At 25.2% G+C, this 17,406-nt stretch overlaps 1 protein-coding gene across 1 annotated transcript in view; it reads left to right on the top strand.

Annotated features, from left to right (window-relative positions):
• Positions 1 to 17,406, top strand: part of LOC129962023 (U3 small nucleolar RNA-associated protein 14 homolog A-like) — a 36,630-nt gene continuing 19,224 nt past the window's right edge. The window contains exons 1-9 of the mRNA XM_056075693.1: positions 1 to 159; positions 550 to 610; positions 2,327 to 2,412; positions 5,688 to 5,746; positions 8,477 to 8,619; positions 10,298 to 10,375; positions 11,807 to 11,884; positions 13,866 to 13,988; positions 15,571 to 15,665. Of these exons, the coding sequence (XP_055931668.1) occupies positions 125 to 159; positions 550 to 610; positions 2,327 to 2,412; positions 5,688 to 5,746; positions 8,477 to 8,619; positions 10,298 to 10,375; positions 11,807 to 11,884; positions 13,866 to 13,988; positions 15,571 to 15,665 (758 nt within the window). The 5' untranslated portion in view covers positions 1 to 124. The remainder of the gene's footprint in view (positions 160 to 549; positions 611 to 2,326; positions 2,413 to 5,687; positions 5,747 to 8,476; positions 8,620 to 10,297; positions 10,376 to 11,806; positions 11,885 to 13,865; positions 13,989 to 15,570; positions 15,666 to 17,406) is intronic.

The following is a 17,406-nucleotide window of genomic DNA, read 5'->3' as shown; positions in this document are numbered from 1 at the left end:
GCAGAAATGCAGTTTTTACTTTTACATTATTGACTATATTCTTTCAAACACACGTGTTTATGTGTGAGTAAAGTCATCTTAAAATTTCGGTAAACTTTAATATTTTAGTTGAAATAGTGCAAATATGAAGAAAAGAAAGCAAACAAAACTGAATAAAAGGTAATATTTCATTTCGTTCAATTTTATTATTCTATAAAATCCATGCTGCTACTTAATGTCACTTGTAAACAAACCATCCACAGATATATGTGTTTAAAAAAAATTACAAACCATTTTATGAATTTAATTTCCGATTTTTTGTTTGTTTGTTATGACTGTGTAAGAAATGGATCAGATTGCCGCTTTCGATGGCAACTTTTATGAATATGAAATAGAATTAAACAGAGTTGAATCTACTGTTCTTTTAAAAAGTTTTGATGTAAGGAATTCATTGTATGATTTTTATAAAACTTAATAGTATGCCACGACCGCCATACTTTTTCTGTTACCTGCATTTGCTATGTAATATGCAATTCATTGAATTTTATTTTTTTTATTCGTTTATTTTAGACATGTACTGAATGAAAAGGGTGAAAACTCAAGTGAAACACTGGATGCATCAGATATTCCAGTATGTATTTGTTGTTCTGCTAATACTTTTTTTATGTACACAAATAAATAATGTTTTAATACATTTATGTACAATAACAATTAAATTAGAAGAAAATCTTCAAATAAACAAAAAAAAAAAATACCTCTCCCTAATGAAAAAAACTTTTATTGTTGTATTCATTTTTTAATTTTTTTTTTTTTTTTTTTTTTTTTTTTTAAGTAGCATATAATGTTTCCTGTTTTAGTCTCCATTCAATTTTCTAGGTAAAACCAATATCATGTTTAGTTTAATATAATATGCTCAATATTGATCAGGTTGAAAAAAATTTTATGTTTAAATTTTAGCTTGGTAATATCCTAATATTATAATATTTATATATATCACCCTGAATACTGTACATTCTAAAAATGTATAGATTAACTTATTGATTTTTAAAAATTCCTAATCATATTTATTTCATAGTTCATCAGTGATTTCTAAAGAACAAACTGCCTTTAGCAACTAGCTTTTTGGTCCAGATTATTGACTTTTTAAAGTATTACACAGTTTATATAAAATGCCTTTTCGTTTTTTAATGTCATTTGTTACTACTAAACAATGTGAATTAAGTCTACTGCAAGAATACATGCAAATTAAGTATACATATTACAAAATAAAAGCAGAAGTGAAAATCCTATTTTGAATTTAATGTTAAAAAAAGAAGCAATTTTTTAGTTTTAATGTTAACATTGGCAAAAGTATGTAATTGAATGTATTTGTTTCATTAAATTTATATCATTAATTTTTTTAAGATGATGTAAAGTCATTTTGAAATAAACATCAATTTCCATAGACAAGTCAGTTACACATCTAGTAAAGTTTAAGCCTATTTTCATGCTTGATTACAATTTTTGTGTAAATACATATTTGTATAATTTTGATGTAGAGATTTTGATGACGTAATTTTTAATTATTTATAGTGTCTGAACTCATAAGGTATCTGTCACATACACATGACTTTTCATAATACTTTATTTGCATTCAGTTTTTTTTTTTTTTTTTTTTTTTTTTTTCTTTCCCTCCAATTATTGCAGGGGAAATCAGAATGTTAATTATTTTTGAAATACAAGAGCTATCTCTGAGACTTGTTAAAAATTTATATGTTTGGATTTAGAGCATTCGAAGCATATTTGCTTAGACTACAACATTTCAATGAAATAAATATGAAACTGACATATAACCCACATATATTTTTTATATCCCAGTTTCAATTAATTTTTCATTTCCATATCTTTTTTTACAATATTATATCATAAATGTAATTATTGACAATTTCATTTGTATTATTTTCACTTCATTTAGTGAACTGATTAGTTATTTTATATTGTTTTTTTTTGTTTAGGATTGCATTATTTCTATTCGTTTTTAAATACAAATTAATAATTATATTTACTAACCCTTGCTTAATTATAACCTAATTTTAGTGACTTCTTAAAATATAGTTTATAATAATGTATCTGAGAAATATACACATTATTTTCATATTAATATGTAGGGTGTATTTACTGAAAGGTTGATAAAAAAAATATTTATTTAATTAACATAAGAATCTTCATTAAAACTGCACTTGTGCTTCATAATAATTGTGTAAAATGTAAAAACGTATTTAATTATCTGGATTTTTATTCCTTCTTACTTATGACTTTTAATTAATTTTTTTATGTAGTTAACAGAATTCAATTCCAAATATTTTAGGTTCAGGAAAATACTAGTGATGAAGTTGTTGATGTTGCTAATGAAAACATTGACAGCCACTCTTCAAAAAAGAAGAAACTAAAGAAGTAAATTATTATGACATTTATATTAATAACTGTTTTATAGGTTTTTGATGTATTTTATATGCTAAATCAGTTTTGTCATTTCAGAAAGATAATGTAATTTTAATATAATTCTATTAGCAGAGCTTCAGACAAAAGCTTTCTGAATCTTAACAATAACTCTTATCACCAAATCTTAAGGAACTAATGAAACATCATCAGTATTCAAATTTCTCGGTGATTGTGATCCACTTTTTGAATATTACTAATTTTATTGAAAATTTAATGTGGCAAAAATGGTATAATGTATCATGCTTATTGCATTCTTGGTAATATGTACCCTTTATTTCCTATTTTTGTATTTTACAATATTTCTGTCATCTATTTCATGCCTTTTGTAATCTAATCATCATAAATATTTGCATTTATTTTAGTGACAGGTGAAACTCATTTTGCTGTTTGTTTCTGTAATTTTTATAAACAATTAATCTTTATTGTATACAAAGTATCAGCATCACATTTTCCAATTTCATGTTTAAAAAGATTTTTCTACTTTTAAAACATTTTTGCTCTTTACTCTAAAGTCAGTTATGATACAAGATGTCTTTAATCTCATCTGAATTTAAAAACAAAAAAAAATCATTACAATTATTGATATATGATAAGCAAATTAATCCTGTGTACTTAATCATTCACAGGTTAATGATAATGTTGGGTGAATGTATGAAGGATGAAATGTTGAGTGTAGATATTTCTGATCATATTTAATAAAAGGGGCTTCTCCAAATGAACAGTTAAAAAATAGCTATTCTTTAAAAAAATATTTCAGCATATGTTATGATATATATATTCTTCTTTATGTTCATTAATCTAATTGAACTTTTGTAAAGTTATTGAAATTTATCAATACCTTATATCAATCCAAAATAAGGAGCTTGAATTACCTGAATAGAATACTACTGGTGTCATGATTACCCATGATGATGCTATATTACTGGGGATGAGATAAGAAATCAATCATCATCTTCATTTTTTTCATTCAAGTAATGATGCCCATGTAGAATTGTAGTAATTAAGGGTGTCCTTCATTTTTTTTCTTCATTTTGTTATAAATTCCACAAATATGTCTCTTTTTTTAAACTTTCCTTCATAAAATCTTAAAATTTAGAAAAATCATTTGAATATAGAGTATCTATTCAAAAAATATCCAGTTCGACCTAAAATAACAATATGCTATTTAATTTATTTTCAACATAAATTAATTTTAATTATTAAGCCTCTTAATATGGACTTTCTTATCCTATGCTTTAGAATTTCCTCTTTCAATTTTATATATAGCATCAAATATTATTATAATTTCTACATGTAAGGAACATTTACTGAATTCTCTTTGAAACTCAAAAAGTAATATAAATTGTAAGAAATACACCATTATCATTTATGAAAATATAGCTGTCTTTTTTAATTTTATTTAAAGCATTCCTATGTACATAAATCTGCAGGGTGTCCATTTTTAATGTGGCCCAATTGCTAATTTCTAAACCGGTAGAGATAGACATATAGTTCCAAACAAAGTATTTTAAATTACTTGAAGAATTTTATTTTGTATTATTTGAGTCAGTAAATGTATATCTGAAAAAAAAAATTGCAAATTCTAATTATATTGTTGCTCAGTCATATCAAATCACATTTAGTAAAACATTCTTAATACTATAAATTTTTAAACAAAAAAAACTATTGTTCTACAACTAAAATTAGCTGATTTATAAAAAAAAAAATTAAAAATCTGTACTATTTTAGTCAATTTTTAAAGATAATTTTGGGACATCTAAGAAATTGCAAATTGGAATTACTCACTATTGAGTTACTTTTTTTAATTATTCCTTAAGATTAATTTGTAAAAGACCCCAATTGAGGTTAAAAATAGAATCTTATTACTTTATTTTTGGAAAAACATATAAGCAACTATCCATGGTTTAAAACAGTTTTCGACAAATCTAGTCAATTTTTTTAAAAATATGACTTTGAACTTTTCTTATAGTCAATGAAAAGATTAATCTATTAGGGAATTGTTCGTAACAGATTGCTTGCATTGGAAATTTCAGTCAGAAAGATGAATGGCATTTTTGCCTGTTCTTACTCTAATAACAACATTTGCATATTTTTACTATAATAACAACATTTGCACATTTTTACTATAATAACAACATTAGCATATTTTTACTATAATAACAACATTAGCATGTTTTTAGTATATTTTTCATTTCCAATAAAGTGTATGAAAAAAATTGCATAGTTCAATCATATTGTTACAACTATCATTTTGCTCAATGATGTTCTCCTCAATTTATGAAATAATGCAATTTTCCTTCTTTGACAGTTACTGTTGTAGTTTTGATTTAGACATTTTCCAGATCACATATTCCCATCTCTTTTGAACTGTTTATATTATTACAAGGAAAAACTGTTTTACATGAGAGTGTATTGAAATTATATATAAGAGGTAGAGGCTATTGGTTTTTGTTTTGAAAACAAACTAATCATTGCCATCAGTAAAAAGAAAAAGAAAAAAATCTCTGCCACTATGTTGCTTAGCATGCATGTGTGTGTGTGTGTGTGTGTGTGTGTGTGTGTGTGTGTGTGTGTGTGTGTGTGTGTGTGTGTGTGTGTGTGTGTGTGTGTGTGTGTGTGTAATGATATTTTAAAATCTAATTTAATTCAAATTAATTTCCAAAGCTTTATCTTAATTTAGCCCATAGTAATTTCATTCTCTTATTTCCTGATACAATTCTGCTTTCTGTTTAATAATTCAACTGAAACTGTTTAAAAATTACTGTGCAATCAGTTCTACGTATAGAGTGAAGGTGATACTTTTGTTGCCCTTCTCAAAGGTCACCATATGTATTGAATTGGCACGTGGCTGGAAATTCCATGTTATATAAGACTAGTGATCATTTGTTTTGCCCCTTCTTCCCTTTTTTTACATCTGCTTTTGTGCCGCACTGCGCCTTCTTGTAAATAATCATACCTGCCTCCCGAGAGAGAATAAAACGAAATTAAAAATACAACGTCTCGTCTATGTCTTCAAACCTGCCTTCTGCTGCAAACAAAATAATTGGGCATTAGAGAAATATTATTTTAAACCAAATGTTTAACATGTTAATTATTCATTGGTTGTCTGTGTTTGAGATGTTTCCTGTTGAAATAATAAAAATTATTTGAATGAATTTGCATATTTACTTAAATATATATCGTCAAATACCATACAATAATTTAAAGCAAAATTTTTCTCATAACAGAATGGCTACTCAAAGATCAGAAGCATGTGCAGATGTATCCGAATTCAATTTAACTGAAGGTAAGAAGAAAAAAGAAAATTATTTTATAATATTTAAGTTTTCAAATTTGAAGTTCAGTGGAACTTGATTAGTTCAATTATTTTTAATCTGAATTTTTCTCTCATCATTAATTTATTATCGACATAAAGTTAAATTATCATCTGCAATTTATATTGCTTTTGGTTAATTCTAAGTTAAAATTAAATATTGTAACAAAAAAAATGGAGAATAAAAATATGTATTTTATTGTATTTGCTAAATTAAGTCTGTATCTTGTATCTCTATCGGTTGTAAATTATTAATGTTTTTAATTTCTAATTCAATTGAAGACTTATCTACAGTTAATTTTCAATCAAAGACCAATAAAAAAAATCTTCACTTTAGGGAAAAAATATTTTTGAAGGCATTGAATGGAAATTCTATAATTTATTTCAAAAGTTTTTTTTATTTTTTTTTTTTTATTTAATTGTTGTGCTCAAAGTTTTGCTATTCTGGCTATTAGTATTAGCTTATTTGCTAAAATTTATTATTTTTTAAATTATTAGCAATTTTAATTGTAATTATTTCTGAAAATTGCTTGTTTATTAACTAAGCATTATTTATGAAAGTTATTACAGATTTAAAAATAAGCCTTTTATGCCATTTTGCTTAAAATTTTTTGTCCACTCTGTATTCATGTTTAAACTTAATTTTTGTAAATATCAATACATTTTGAATTTAAATAAATTAAATTTTTATAATCACCCCAATAGTTTTTTATTGGCCATATTTCTTTACTTATACTAATATATTTATAATAGTAATAAAGATTTCTCTCTGTGTGTGTGTCTCTTAAAATTCCAAAAATTAATTTTTCAATAATACAAATTTAATTATATAATTTTTTACTTCATTTTTAATTAATTTGTTAATTTTTTTTACAACAAAGTTTCAAATTTGTGTTATTTTTAAGTCTTACTAGAAATATTTCATCCTGGATTATCTTTGAAAACCAAACTTTTTTCTCCATTATTAATGATTTCTGTTTAAAACATACTTTTGGTGTTTTAAAAAATCAAATTTTGTTTTACTCAGAAATTTTTTCAGAAATTCTTTTTTCTTCAGAAATAAGTAAAGAATTACTATAATACAATGAATAAGATAGATTCCTTATAGTACGATTACCTGTTGCAATGGTTTTCTGACCCAATTTCAGGATATTTTCTGCAGATTTTCACCAACCCCAAATCACTCTCTATTCAAGCTTACACATATATATAATATGTTTATGTGCGTATGTCACTTTGTTCATGGTATCTTGTTAACATGATAACCAAGGAATTTTTTATTAGATTTTAATCTTCTTTAGAACAAATTGTAAGAAGAGTAAAAATCTTGGATGAATTCGTAGATATGCAATCTAGCTCAAAAGGGGGAATTGAAATTTTCATTTCACCATAGCATCTGCAAGAATGAAAATAGAAAAATAAATTAGGCAAATTAACATGTCATTTAAGCAAGCAAATCTTATTTTAACTGTTTTATAGCTGCAGTTATTAAGAAGGCTTAAAAAGTGATTTACAACTTGTAATTTTTGTTATTTTTAATATGATCTCTATTGCCACAAATTTTTTAAAATGCATGTGTGCTTATTTTATTTCCTTAATTTGACATTATTTAAATGCATATGGATTAAAATTTAATAGTTTAAGAAAACTGATTAAAGAAAGTGACAGAAATATTTATTGCAACATTATGTAAAATTGGCCAGCTTTAAAAAATTTCATCAACTTTAGTTCTTTTGAATATATTTGATTATAATTATTTATTTATTTAATTACGCAATACTGAATTATATGATATCAATAAATCCAAATTAGAAATATTCAAAAGCTTAAGTTATATAAAACGGAACAAAATTGAAGGGAGGGGGAATGAAAGATAAAATGAATGCAGCATAAAGTCTATCAAGGTTCATTTTCAAACAGGATCCCCCCCCCCCCGTGAAGGGTCTGATTTTCTTCCAAGTATTGACTTCTCATGGCCCAAAAATCCCAAGAAATTTAGTTTAAGAGGCAATAGAGATTATGTTAAATGTTTAATTTACACTGAATGCTGAATTATGTGATATTAATAAATTTATTACTTATATTGACTTCATTATGTAGTATTTTTTTTTTTCCTTTAGGATTAAAATGAATTTGAAAATATTAATTTAGATGAGAATCTATTTTTGTTTTCTAATGTGCCAAAAGGAATTCTTATTGAATCAGAGAAAATTTTATTGAATAAGCCTCAGAGGTATTAAATTATGGCATTTTCTGTAATACATACAAAACCTCAATTCTGAATTATTCTACTTTTTATCATTATATTCTTTATGAAATATTTCCCATCAGCAAGAGCGTTATCATGTTAGTCAGTTCTCAATTCAAATTTGGGTTTGACGAAAAAAAAATTAAGGTACAGAACACATTGAAGTTGTGCATAACAGATTTAATTAAAATTTTATCAATCATTATACCTGGTTAAGCATCTGGTCGATAAATGATTAGGAAAGAAAATGATCCTCAAAATAAAATACATTTTAAACTTCCATTTGATGCATTTTTAATATTATTTTATGCTGAAATTGTATATTTGACCAGTAATTTCTTTGTTTGCTATCATTGTTTTATGTAAAAACATTGACTATTTTTGTCCTTTGGTATGATAAGTATTGTTAAAATTTTTGTTCAGTTTTAATTGAAAAAAACTTATTTTTATCGCAGTTGGCAAAGAAACTATTAAATTGAATGAATTGATAAAAACATCCCAAAAGCTGTCTGGTACTGAATCAGTTAAGAAACAGTTGAAAAATGTGAAGAAACTCCAAAGTTTATCTGTACCTTTGAGTAAACCCCAAATGACAAAGGTAGGATTAATATGGTAGTTATTAATGCTATTAGATTTCTCTCTCTCTCTCTCTTTTTTTATGTTTTAAAATTTTGTACTGTTGTATGTTCTGGAAGAAAGTACATTATTAGGTACTTTTTCATTAATAAAATTCCATTCATTACTGTGTTGGAAGATTGCATCAACGACAAATTGAATATTTGGACAAAGATTTGGAGAGTTCTTTTAAGATTCACAAACCTGTTATCTGAGGTTCCATTGAAGTAAATGTATACTAATTTTATGGCTTTATTGTATTATTGCTTTTTTATATTTATTTTATTGTATTTTAATGCTTTTAGAATGTTATTATCATTTATTAAATTAATTATGTTTTGATTCATTCTACAGGTTTCATCTTGTAATGCATTTGAAGGAAATAAAAAACAAATTAAGATTCCACAATATGTATAATGATGATTTATCCATGTTTAAAATATTAAGAAAATTTAATGAGTCTGTACTAACCACTGGTTATTTCATTTGAATACTCGTAACACATGCATATATCATTTGGCTCTATGCCTCTTGTTCCATTTTCCAGAGAAATTGAAGTAGTGCTGCCTGCTACACTGTACTTTTGCAGTAGTCAAAAATGTTGTTAGAGTTCTCCAGCCACAGCCAATGTACCAGTTTTAAATTTTTTTTATTTTGTATCAAAAATTCCTGGTCCATAAATGCATCCTTATTAGTTACTCTACCTCCCCTTTTTATTTCAGAATATATTACAAATTGAAACTTAGACAAAGCCTTCAGCTTCGAGACTGTTTCGCCAATTTTCATATATAGCTAACCAATCAGAATATTCCATGATTATTGCAGAAATGTAATTTAATTTTATTTTTTTTTTCTTCTATTATGCTAAAATGAAGTTGATCGATGTTAAATGACATGAGTAAATTTTTCTTATTATTTTTAGTTGCCTTAATAGGCCATATTAATGATATTAGTGTAATTATGTTGATGAATTTTGATTAAATAAATTCTAGAAATGCATCAAAAGAAAAGAAAATATTACTTTAAATTTGATTGCATATTAATGGGAAAAAAATCTTATTTATTAATTTAGCTTGCAAAAAAGTGATATTAATTGGAAATGAAAATTAATAAAATTGCTCAATTACACAAAAGTGAAAGCTCAATCTTTTATTTAAAATTTATTTATTTACTATAAAGGGTTGTGAGGAGACAGACGATTTTTGTTGATTTAACTACGAATCGGGAGATTTCATATGAACTAAAAACTGGCGTAATCAATGGATTAGATTTTTTATTTATCATAACTTGCACACTATCAAGGTTTTTTGTTGTTTTTTTTCCATCATAAAGAAGGCACAGTAAAGTATTACTTTTGAAATTTCACTCGGAACTGGATGGTGGTTGAGAAAAGGGTGCCATTTATTTAATAAGAAATAAAAATTGGGAGAATCAGGTTATGGCTGGAGCACTGTGTTTTTCCCCCCTAATTATGTCAAATATTTAGATGATGGGAAAATAACTTTTTGCTGAATGTAGTTAGATTAAAAAAGTAAAAAATAGTTAATAAAATATGCTTTTAATACACTAATAAAACTATATTTTTCTAAGCTTTTTAAATTTCCTTTTCCTTTTTATCTTGACTTTTGTTCATTTCATAACAGAGTTTCTCTTTATTCTAGATAAAAAGGACTATGGGCTACACTAAAATATGTGATGAATTAAAAAGATGGGAACCAGTTGTTCGCAATAATCGGGCAGTATGTATAAAATTTATGTGATATATTCTAAGCTTATTGTTATTTTCTTAATATTGCTAATATTTTACTTATTATAATGTCATTTATCAAAAAGAAAAAATATTTCTATGTATACTTCATGTGTTTTGAAACTTAAAAATCTCTTCCATGAAGATAGTCTTTTCTGATAATTTGAAATGAGTGATTTTAAACTTAAGATAAAGTCATAGATTATATATTTAGAAGCAAAAATTTATAAACTATCAAACTATGTGTTTAAATGAATTATCAAATACTGATATTTTCATCAAGCATTGTAAATTTTGCATATCTTGATAAATTTTTTAAATAAAACATCAACTTTTGATATATTCAAAAAAAATTATTTTTGTAGGTCATATAAATGATATAGGATTCATTATTTAATTCAAAGATTCATTTGTTTAACTTTTGAATATATTAAATGAATTTGCCTACTTCTTTAAGCAAATTTTTCTATTTATTTCTTGTATCCTTAATGGTGAATAACATGCTCTTTAATAAACTGAAAATGGATTTATTTCTATTTGTGATTGCTGAAAATATTCCTTTTGGAAAGTTATATAATTTTTTTCAAGTGAATTAAACAGGAAAAATATATAAACTGATCAATTTCTTTATGCTGTTGATTTTTCTTTAACGATATTGGTGTTTGCGAAATATTCAAAATTGAGAAATATTCAATTCTTTCTTTATGCATGACTATAATATGCCTCTTATTAAAAGTGACAATCATTTCAATCACATTCTATTTTTTATATACAATATCTTAATTCTTCATTTTTAGTATTAAATATTTAAAATATATTTGTACATATTTTATTTCCTAGATGTTGCAAAAGTATTCCCCATATTTTGCAATTAGTTCTTATCTCTAAGTGTCCTCTTTTTTAGATGCCTCCACAAAAGTGGAATAAACTACTAAAATTAATCATGATGATTTTAGATGATAATCTGCAATTTTTATAGGAAGCATAATATTGAATCACTTTTATATTTCAATACAAAATTTAATATATACAAATGAAAAAATAAGGAGATAAAATCTGCTGCTTTGAATATGGTGATTTGGATTAGAATTGTGATAATGTTTGGAATTGTGATAGCTTAAACTTCGCTCCTTGGATATTGATGAAAGTAGCTAAAATGACGCAAAAACAATCCCTAACTTATTTCAACTAGAACAAGAAACATTATGGATTATTCATGCTTAATAAAAAATTAATAAACATTTTTAACTTTAATACATTTCTGCTAGCACTGATCATGAATAATTTATTTTCCTAATTTAATATTATTGTCAAATACTAAAGCTTTTATTATACATATATAATATATATTGCTTAAAATGCTTTTCATATATGATCATATGTTCTTAATGGTATTTAATGTTTTCCACCCCTTTTTGTAAAGGCTGAGCAAGTAATATTCCCATTGAAAAAACCTGAAGTACAGCTGGAAAACTTTGAAAGTGCTGCAGAAAAATATGTGGTAAGGGTTTTTTTTTTTTTTTTTTTTTTTTTTTTCAATTTTTGGGTATTAACAAAAAAATAATAATGAACTAATAGTTTCATTTTTTCAACCAATTATTTATTTGCAAAACTCACTAAGAATAGTTTCATTCTGATATAATTTTATTTTTATAATTAATGATGCCTTATTATTCTGAATTTATTTTAGATAAACAATTTTTAGTGTATTATAGTTGTATTTTCCTTGGGGGGGGGGGTTAATTTTTCTTGAAAGTTTCTGAAATTGAATTTCTTTTGAAATTTCCCAACATTTATTTTTATTTCCCAAAATGGAAAAGTTTATGCTATCCACTTTTTTCATTCTGTCAAAAAAAATCATTGTCCCCTTTATAAAATTTACAGTAATATGATGGTTCTCTTCTTTCCTCGCATCATTTTACTGCTAATTGAAGTCCACATCTCTGCTTTGTTAAAAATTTATTTTACCCCACAATCTTAAAAAATTCTAACCAAATTAGCATTTGAAATTTGTTTTCCGTCTTACTAAGTGTTATTGCTTTTCTTTTACAATGTTTAATAGTACTTAGTGGCCTTTTAGGTTTTTGCAACTTTACCTAATTCTCTTCATTTTTACAAAATAAGATGTAAAATATTTCCATAATTTTTATTAACTGTTACATATTTGATTACTTTGCCAAAAATATTTATTTATTGAAAAAAAATATCATAGGATTGAAAAAAATCATGTGACTATAATATAAAACTACCTACTTTATGAAGCAAAAGAAAATCGTTTTTGCAAGTCCTGTGGCCATATAAATTTAATATCCTTCATTCTAAACAGTAATTCTTCTATGATAATTATAGAGTTAGTTTTGTTACAGAATATATGCTCATTGATATTCCTGAAATACAATTGTGTAGTGCTTCTACAATATGTATTGCGATTGTGTAGTGCTAGTAAATAGCATATCGCAGTTTATTATTTGTATTTTAAATTATAATAAAATCATCCCTAATTTTAACATTAAAACAATGCTTTTGCTATAAAAGAAAAAAGATTTTTTTTTTTTTTAAGTATTAATGATTTCTTGTATATTGATGGAAATTTCTGAAATATCTATTTTGATATAAAGTAGAGAATGGCTTTTTTTAATTGGTTATTTTTCTATTCCTTTTTGGTTAGTAGGAGGTAGTTTCTGCAATTTTTTAGAATTATTTTATAGTTTCTGAGTTTTAGGACATTGCTATATTTTGATTTCATGTTTTTGTAATGTCATCCTCTGCTTTCTTAAATTATGCAATTTAATTATTTAAATTTTGTATAATATAAGGTATATTAAGGCATGATGCTTTTTTTTTTTTTTGAAATTTTTATTATTATTGTTAAGATCCTTTGGTATATATTTAGTTGTGCAGATTTTGTTTTAATGAAGTGTTGAATTTCTGGTAAGAATTTTACACTTTTTTTTTTTGTTATGCATGTACCTTTAATTTTATTATATATATTATTGCACTTGTTTATAAATTTATTTTTGCTATTAATTTATTTTATATGACAAAAAAAAGCGATCGTGTAATGTTTTTTGAGTTGATAGCCCCTCATAATATAATTCACTTTTGGAGATTCATTATCCAACAAATTAGAAGAAATTAAAACTTAGTAATTTCACTTTATTCTTGTTTGTTCCATCATCTGTAAAGACATATTTTTTTAACCAAACACGCTGCTTACAAAATTATCGCAAAAAGAAATTTAACTGAATAGGAAAATATAGTAGAGAAATAGAATTATTGAAAAAAGAAAATGTCATTTTGTAGTTTTTTCTGAATTCCACATATTGTAAAAGTTCATTACAGTCTTCCATCTTGTGATGGGGAAAAATTGCATTAAGGTTTTCAGAAGAAAAGAAAAAGAAACTTGTGTATTGTTTATTTTAGAAAGCAAACAATCATACTTAATTACGAATACTATTACATGTACATGATATATTTTGCAGTTAAAACATCCTGTTGCAGTCGCAGTAGATGAATTACTACAGAAGAGTGAAAATGTTTTTCAAAAAGATAAACCAATGACTGAAGCTGAAGAAAAAGCTTTGAAAGCTATGAGTCTCGAAGAGGTAAAAATGGCATTTATTAAATTTAATATTAAACACTGATGTATATATAATTATATTTTAAATATATAGAATAAGAAATCATCTTTATAAGCAACTAAATTATTAGGTATGATTTGAACATGTTATAATTTTTCATATTTTTCCTAAGTCAGTTTTGCTTATTTCTGAACGATTTTTTATTAGAGGCATCCTTTATTTTTTGTACTAGCATTTAAAAAAAACAGTACCCTTTTTTCAAATTTTAAAAAAGTGACCTGCTCTTTAAAACCCTTTAAGAAAATCTTTAGAGATAATTACATAAATTTATTACCTTTTTAATGGTCCTTTTTTGTGATCATTATGTTTATAAATATTGTAAATTCATAAACATTTAAAACATTTTTATTTATTTTTTTCTAAACTTAATTTAAAATCTGTAAATTAAGAAAATTAAAGAAAATGTAGTTAAAAAAATTAATAAGCAAAAAATAAATACTATATATATATAATGTTTCAAATTCCTCAAAGCAGGTAGCCGTATCTATTTACCTCACATATAATGAGATGTTACAAGTTTTGCACTTTCATCATGTTTTCCAAATTATATTTTTCACTTGTAGAATTGAAAAGATGCTAAATTGATGATGCATTCGTGTAAGGACACTTTAGTGACATCCATTTTCATGTGGTCAAAAATAAATTTGAATCTTATACAGAATTATGAATTAATGCATCAAGAATGTGGGGAGAGTATAATGAATTTATTTTGTGAGAATTACAATCTTTAAGAACTTTTTTTTAAAAAAATCACTGTACTAAAGTGAAAAAAAATGTAAGGATTTGAATCCAATTTAATCCCATAGAAGGACCATTATTCCATCACACTGCGATTTATAGCTGAAAAGAAACAAGCTGCTTTTTTCCACAGTAATTTTTCTAGTGGAAAGTTTTCTGGAAAATTTTTAAATTTGTATCCGTTTTTTGTGACCATTGTGCCAAAAGGGGATTAAGTAGCTAATTAAATTATTGATATGTCATTTTATCTCTTTCTTCTATTTCTGAAGAGGTTTTCAGATTTTCAAAATAATCTTTTAAACAAAATAAAATAAAATAAATTTTAAAAAATTTAATTAATTTTTTTTAACCTAATATTAATGTCTTAGCTCTCAGAGTAATATTGTTTTTGCAAACTAAGTTTTAAAAATTGAAGCTAGTGACTATTTTATCATTTTTAAGATAATTCTCTTAAATTTTTTTGAAAAATTAAAGCTGAATTAATTTCCTTAATTTAAAGTTACCATTTTAAGCGTTCCTATAAATGTAATTCTAGCTAGGCCTTATTTTCTTGCAAAGCAAATTATGTAACTGCAACAAATTTCAAACTTTTTTTTAAATTATTGGAAGGAAGTGAATGAAAAAATTTTTTATTACAGTGTCTTGCTTTCTAAAGGTAATTTTTTAAAGGAATATTAATATATTGTGTTCAGATCCTAAAACATGTACAAAAGGCTAAAGTTATCTTTATCTTTTGTTATTCTTAATCCTTATCATTTATGTACAGAACACAAATTCTGATATATTATTATTATTGTTGTTATTTTAGGCCAAACAAAGGCATGCAGAACTTATGAAGCATCGAGCTCTAATCTCATATCAAGAAGCTAAAGCTCGTAGACAGAATAAAATAAAAAGTAAAAGGTGTGTACTCATAGGCATGCATTTTGTTTCTAGAATAACGTATTGCTATATTTGAAATTATTTTACTTAAAAAATGAGTAACTAATGTCTTCTTTCTTTATCTTGTTACCATAACTCTTGTCTCTTTAAATATATTGCAATTATATTCATTGAAAATAGCCTATAATAGGATCAGGATAACAATATTTATTTTCATTATCTCAATTTTATTGTGAATTTGTGTTCTATCCTTTCCTTCTCACTGGCAAAACATCCTCCAATTAATTTATAAAAAGCTGGTAATCATTTTAATCTAGTTATTTATGAATTAATCATTTGAAACTTGCACCAGTTTTCTGCTAGTGCTTTAATTACAAAACTATAAAAACCTTACGATTTTTGGACTTTTTCACCAATGAAAGTGACACATTTCTGAGGAAATAGACTTGAATTAAAGTTCCAGAAAATTCTGCATCTAACTGTATATGTGATACTGCATTTGTTGAATGCTTATGTACATATCATCATTTCAAGCATGTTTCAGTACCAAACCCTATTTTTTGAATGCAGTAACAAACAATTTTCTTAAACAGTGCATACTTTTTGCTTGCCAGTCTGTGAATAGAACACCTATCAATTATATTATTAACAAACAATTTTTGTGAATCAATAAAGCATTTCTTATTTGAAATGACATCTTCATTAAAAAAAAATCATAAACTGCTTCATCATCAAATAGGACTGTAATATGCAAAAATATTGTACATTGTTTGTTCCTTTTTTGTGGCAACATTACATATTATGGTTGTCAACAATGTGTATCCATTTTCAAATTTTATCGAAATTCATCTGACATTTAATTTTGTATCGTGTTTCATTTTAACCAAAAGCAATTGAAAAAGATATGGCAGCTATAAAAAGGTTTACAAAATACTAATTCCCATCAAAACGAATTCTAAAGCATGGGAAATGAATGAGAATTTCTTGAATGACAGAACTCAGGATGGCAATGCCTGCTTACCAAATTCCATTGTAAGAAATGTTTTCATTCCAAAGTTGAAATTGGAATGAATGGATATCAAGATTTGGAAGATTTCTTGCATATGGATTGATAAAAAAAATTGTAGCAGACCATTAAACTGTTTTTCATACTTGATAGGATCACAATCCAAAGAAATACTTACTACTTTCCATTTGAAACAAAAAGAAGTTGATTCTTACCAAGTTGTTTAAGCCAAATTTGAGAGCTATATTTTCCAACCCAAAATGTAATTTATGATCATTATAAATTAAGTATCCAAATACAAGAAGATGAGTATATTATAATACTCTATAATTTAAGCAAAACTGTATTTTCTCACTAAATATTCTCAATGGAATCATTTGCTGTATATGTGATTAGCAAATATTGGAAAAATTGCAACTGAAAGTAGATCTGTGACTAAAAACAGATGTTAATATTACTAAACATGTTGAAATAGTAGTGAAAAAATAAAATTTTGTCTGAAATCGTGAGTATAAAATGCTAAATTCTGCAAACAAAATAGCAACCAAGGATTTTTTTTTTTTTTCTTTTGAAATTTACTAAGAAAAAAGATAAACTAAATGCCTATTCCAAGTGATGAATATAGGTAATTAGAAAGGAAAATAAAATTCAAATTAGTAAATTTAGAGAAAATTATTCCAAAAAGAAGATTGCAATTTCCATGGCAAATGCCATGGAAATTGCAAAATGTGTCAAAAAACAGTGCAGCCAAAAATG

This window comes from Argiope bruennichi, chromosome 2 (genome assembly GCF_947563725.1).
Source record: "Argiope bruennichi chromosome 2, qqArgBrue1.1, whole genome shotgun sequence".
Classification (NCBI taxonomy): domain Eukaryota; kingdom Metazoa; phylum Arthropoda; class Arachnida; order Araneae; family Araneidae; genus Argiope; species Argiope bruennichi.
The sequence above is the reverse complement of the archived record's forward strand: the minus strand, read 5'-3'. Positions and strand labels throughout refer to the sequence as shown.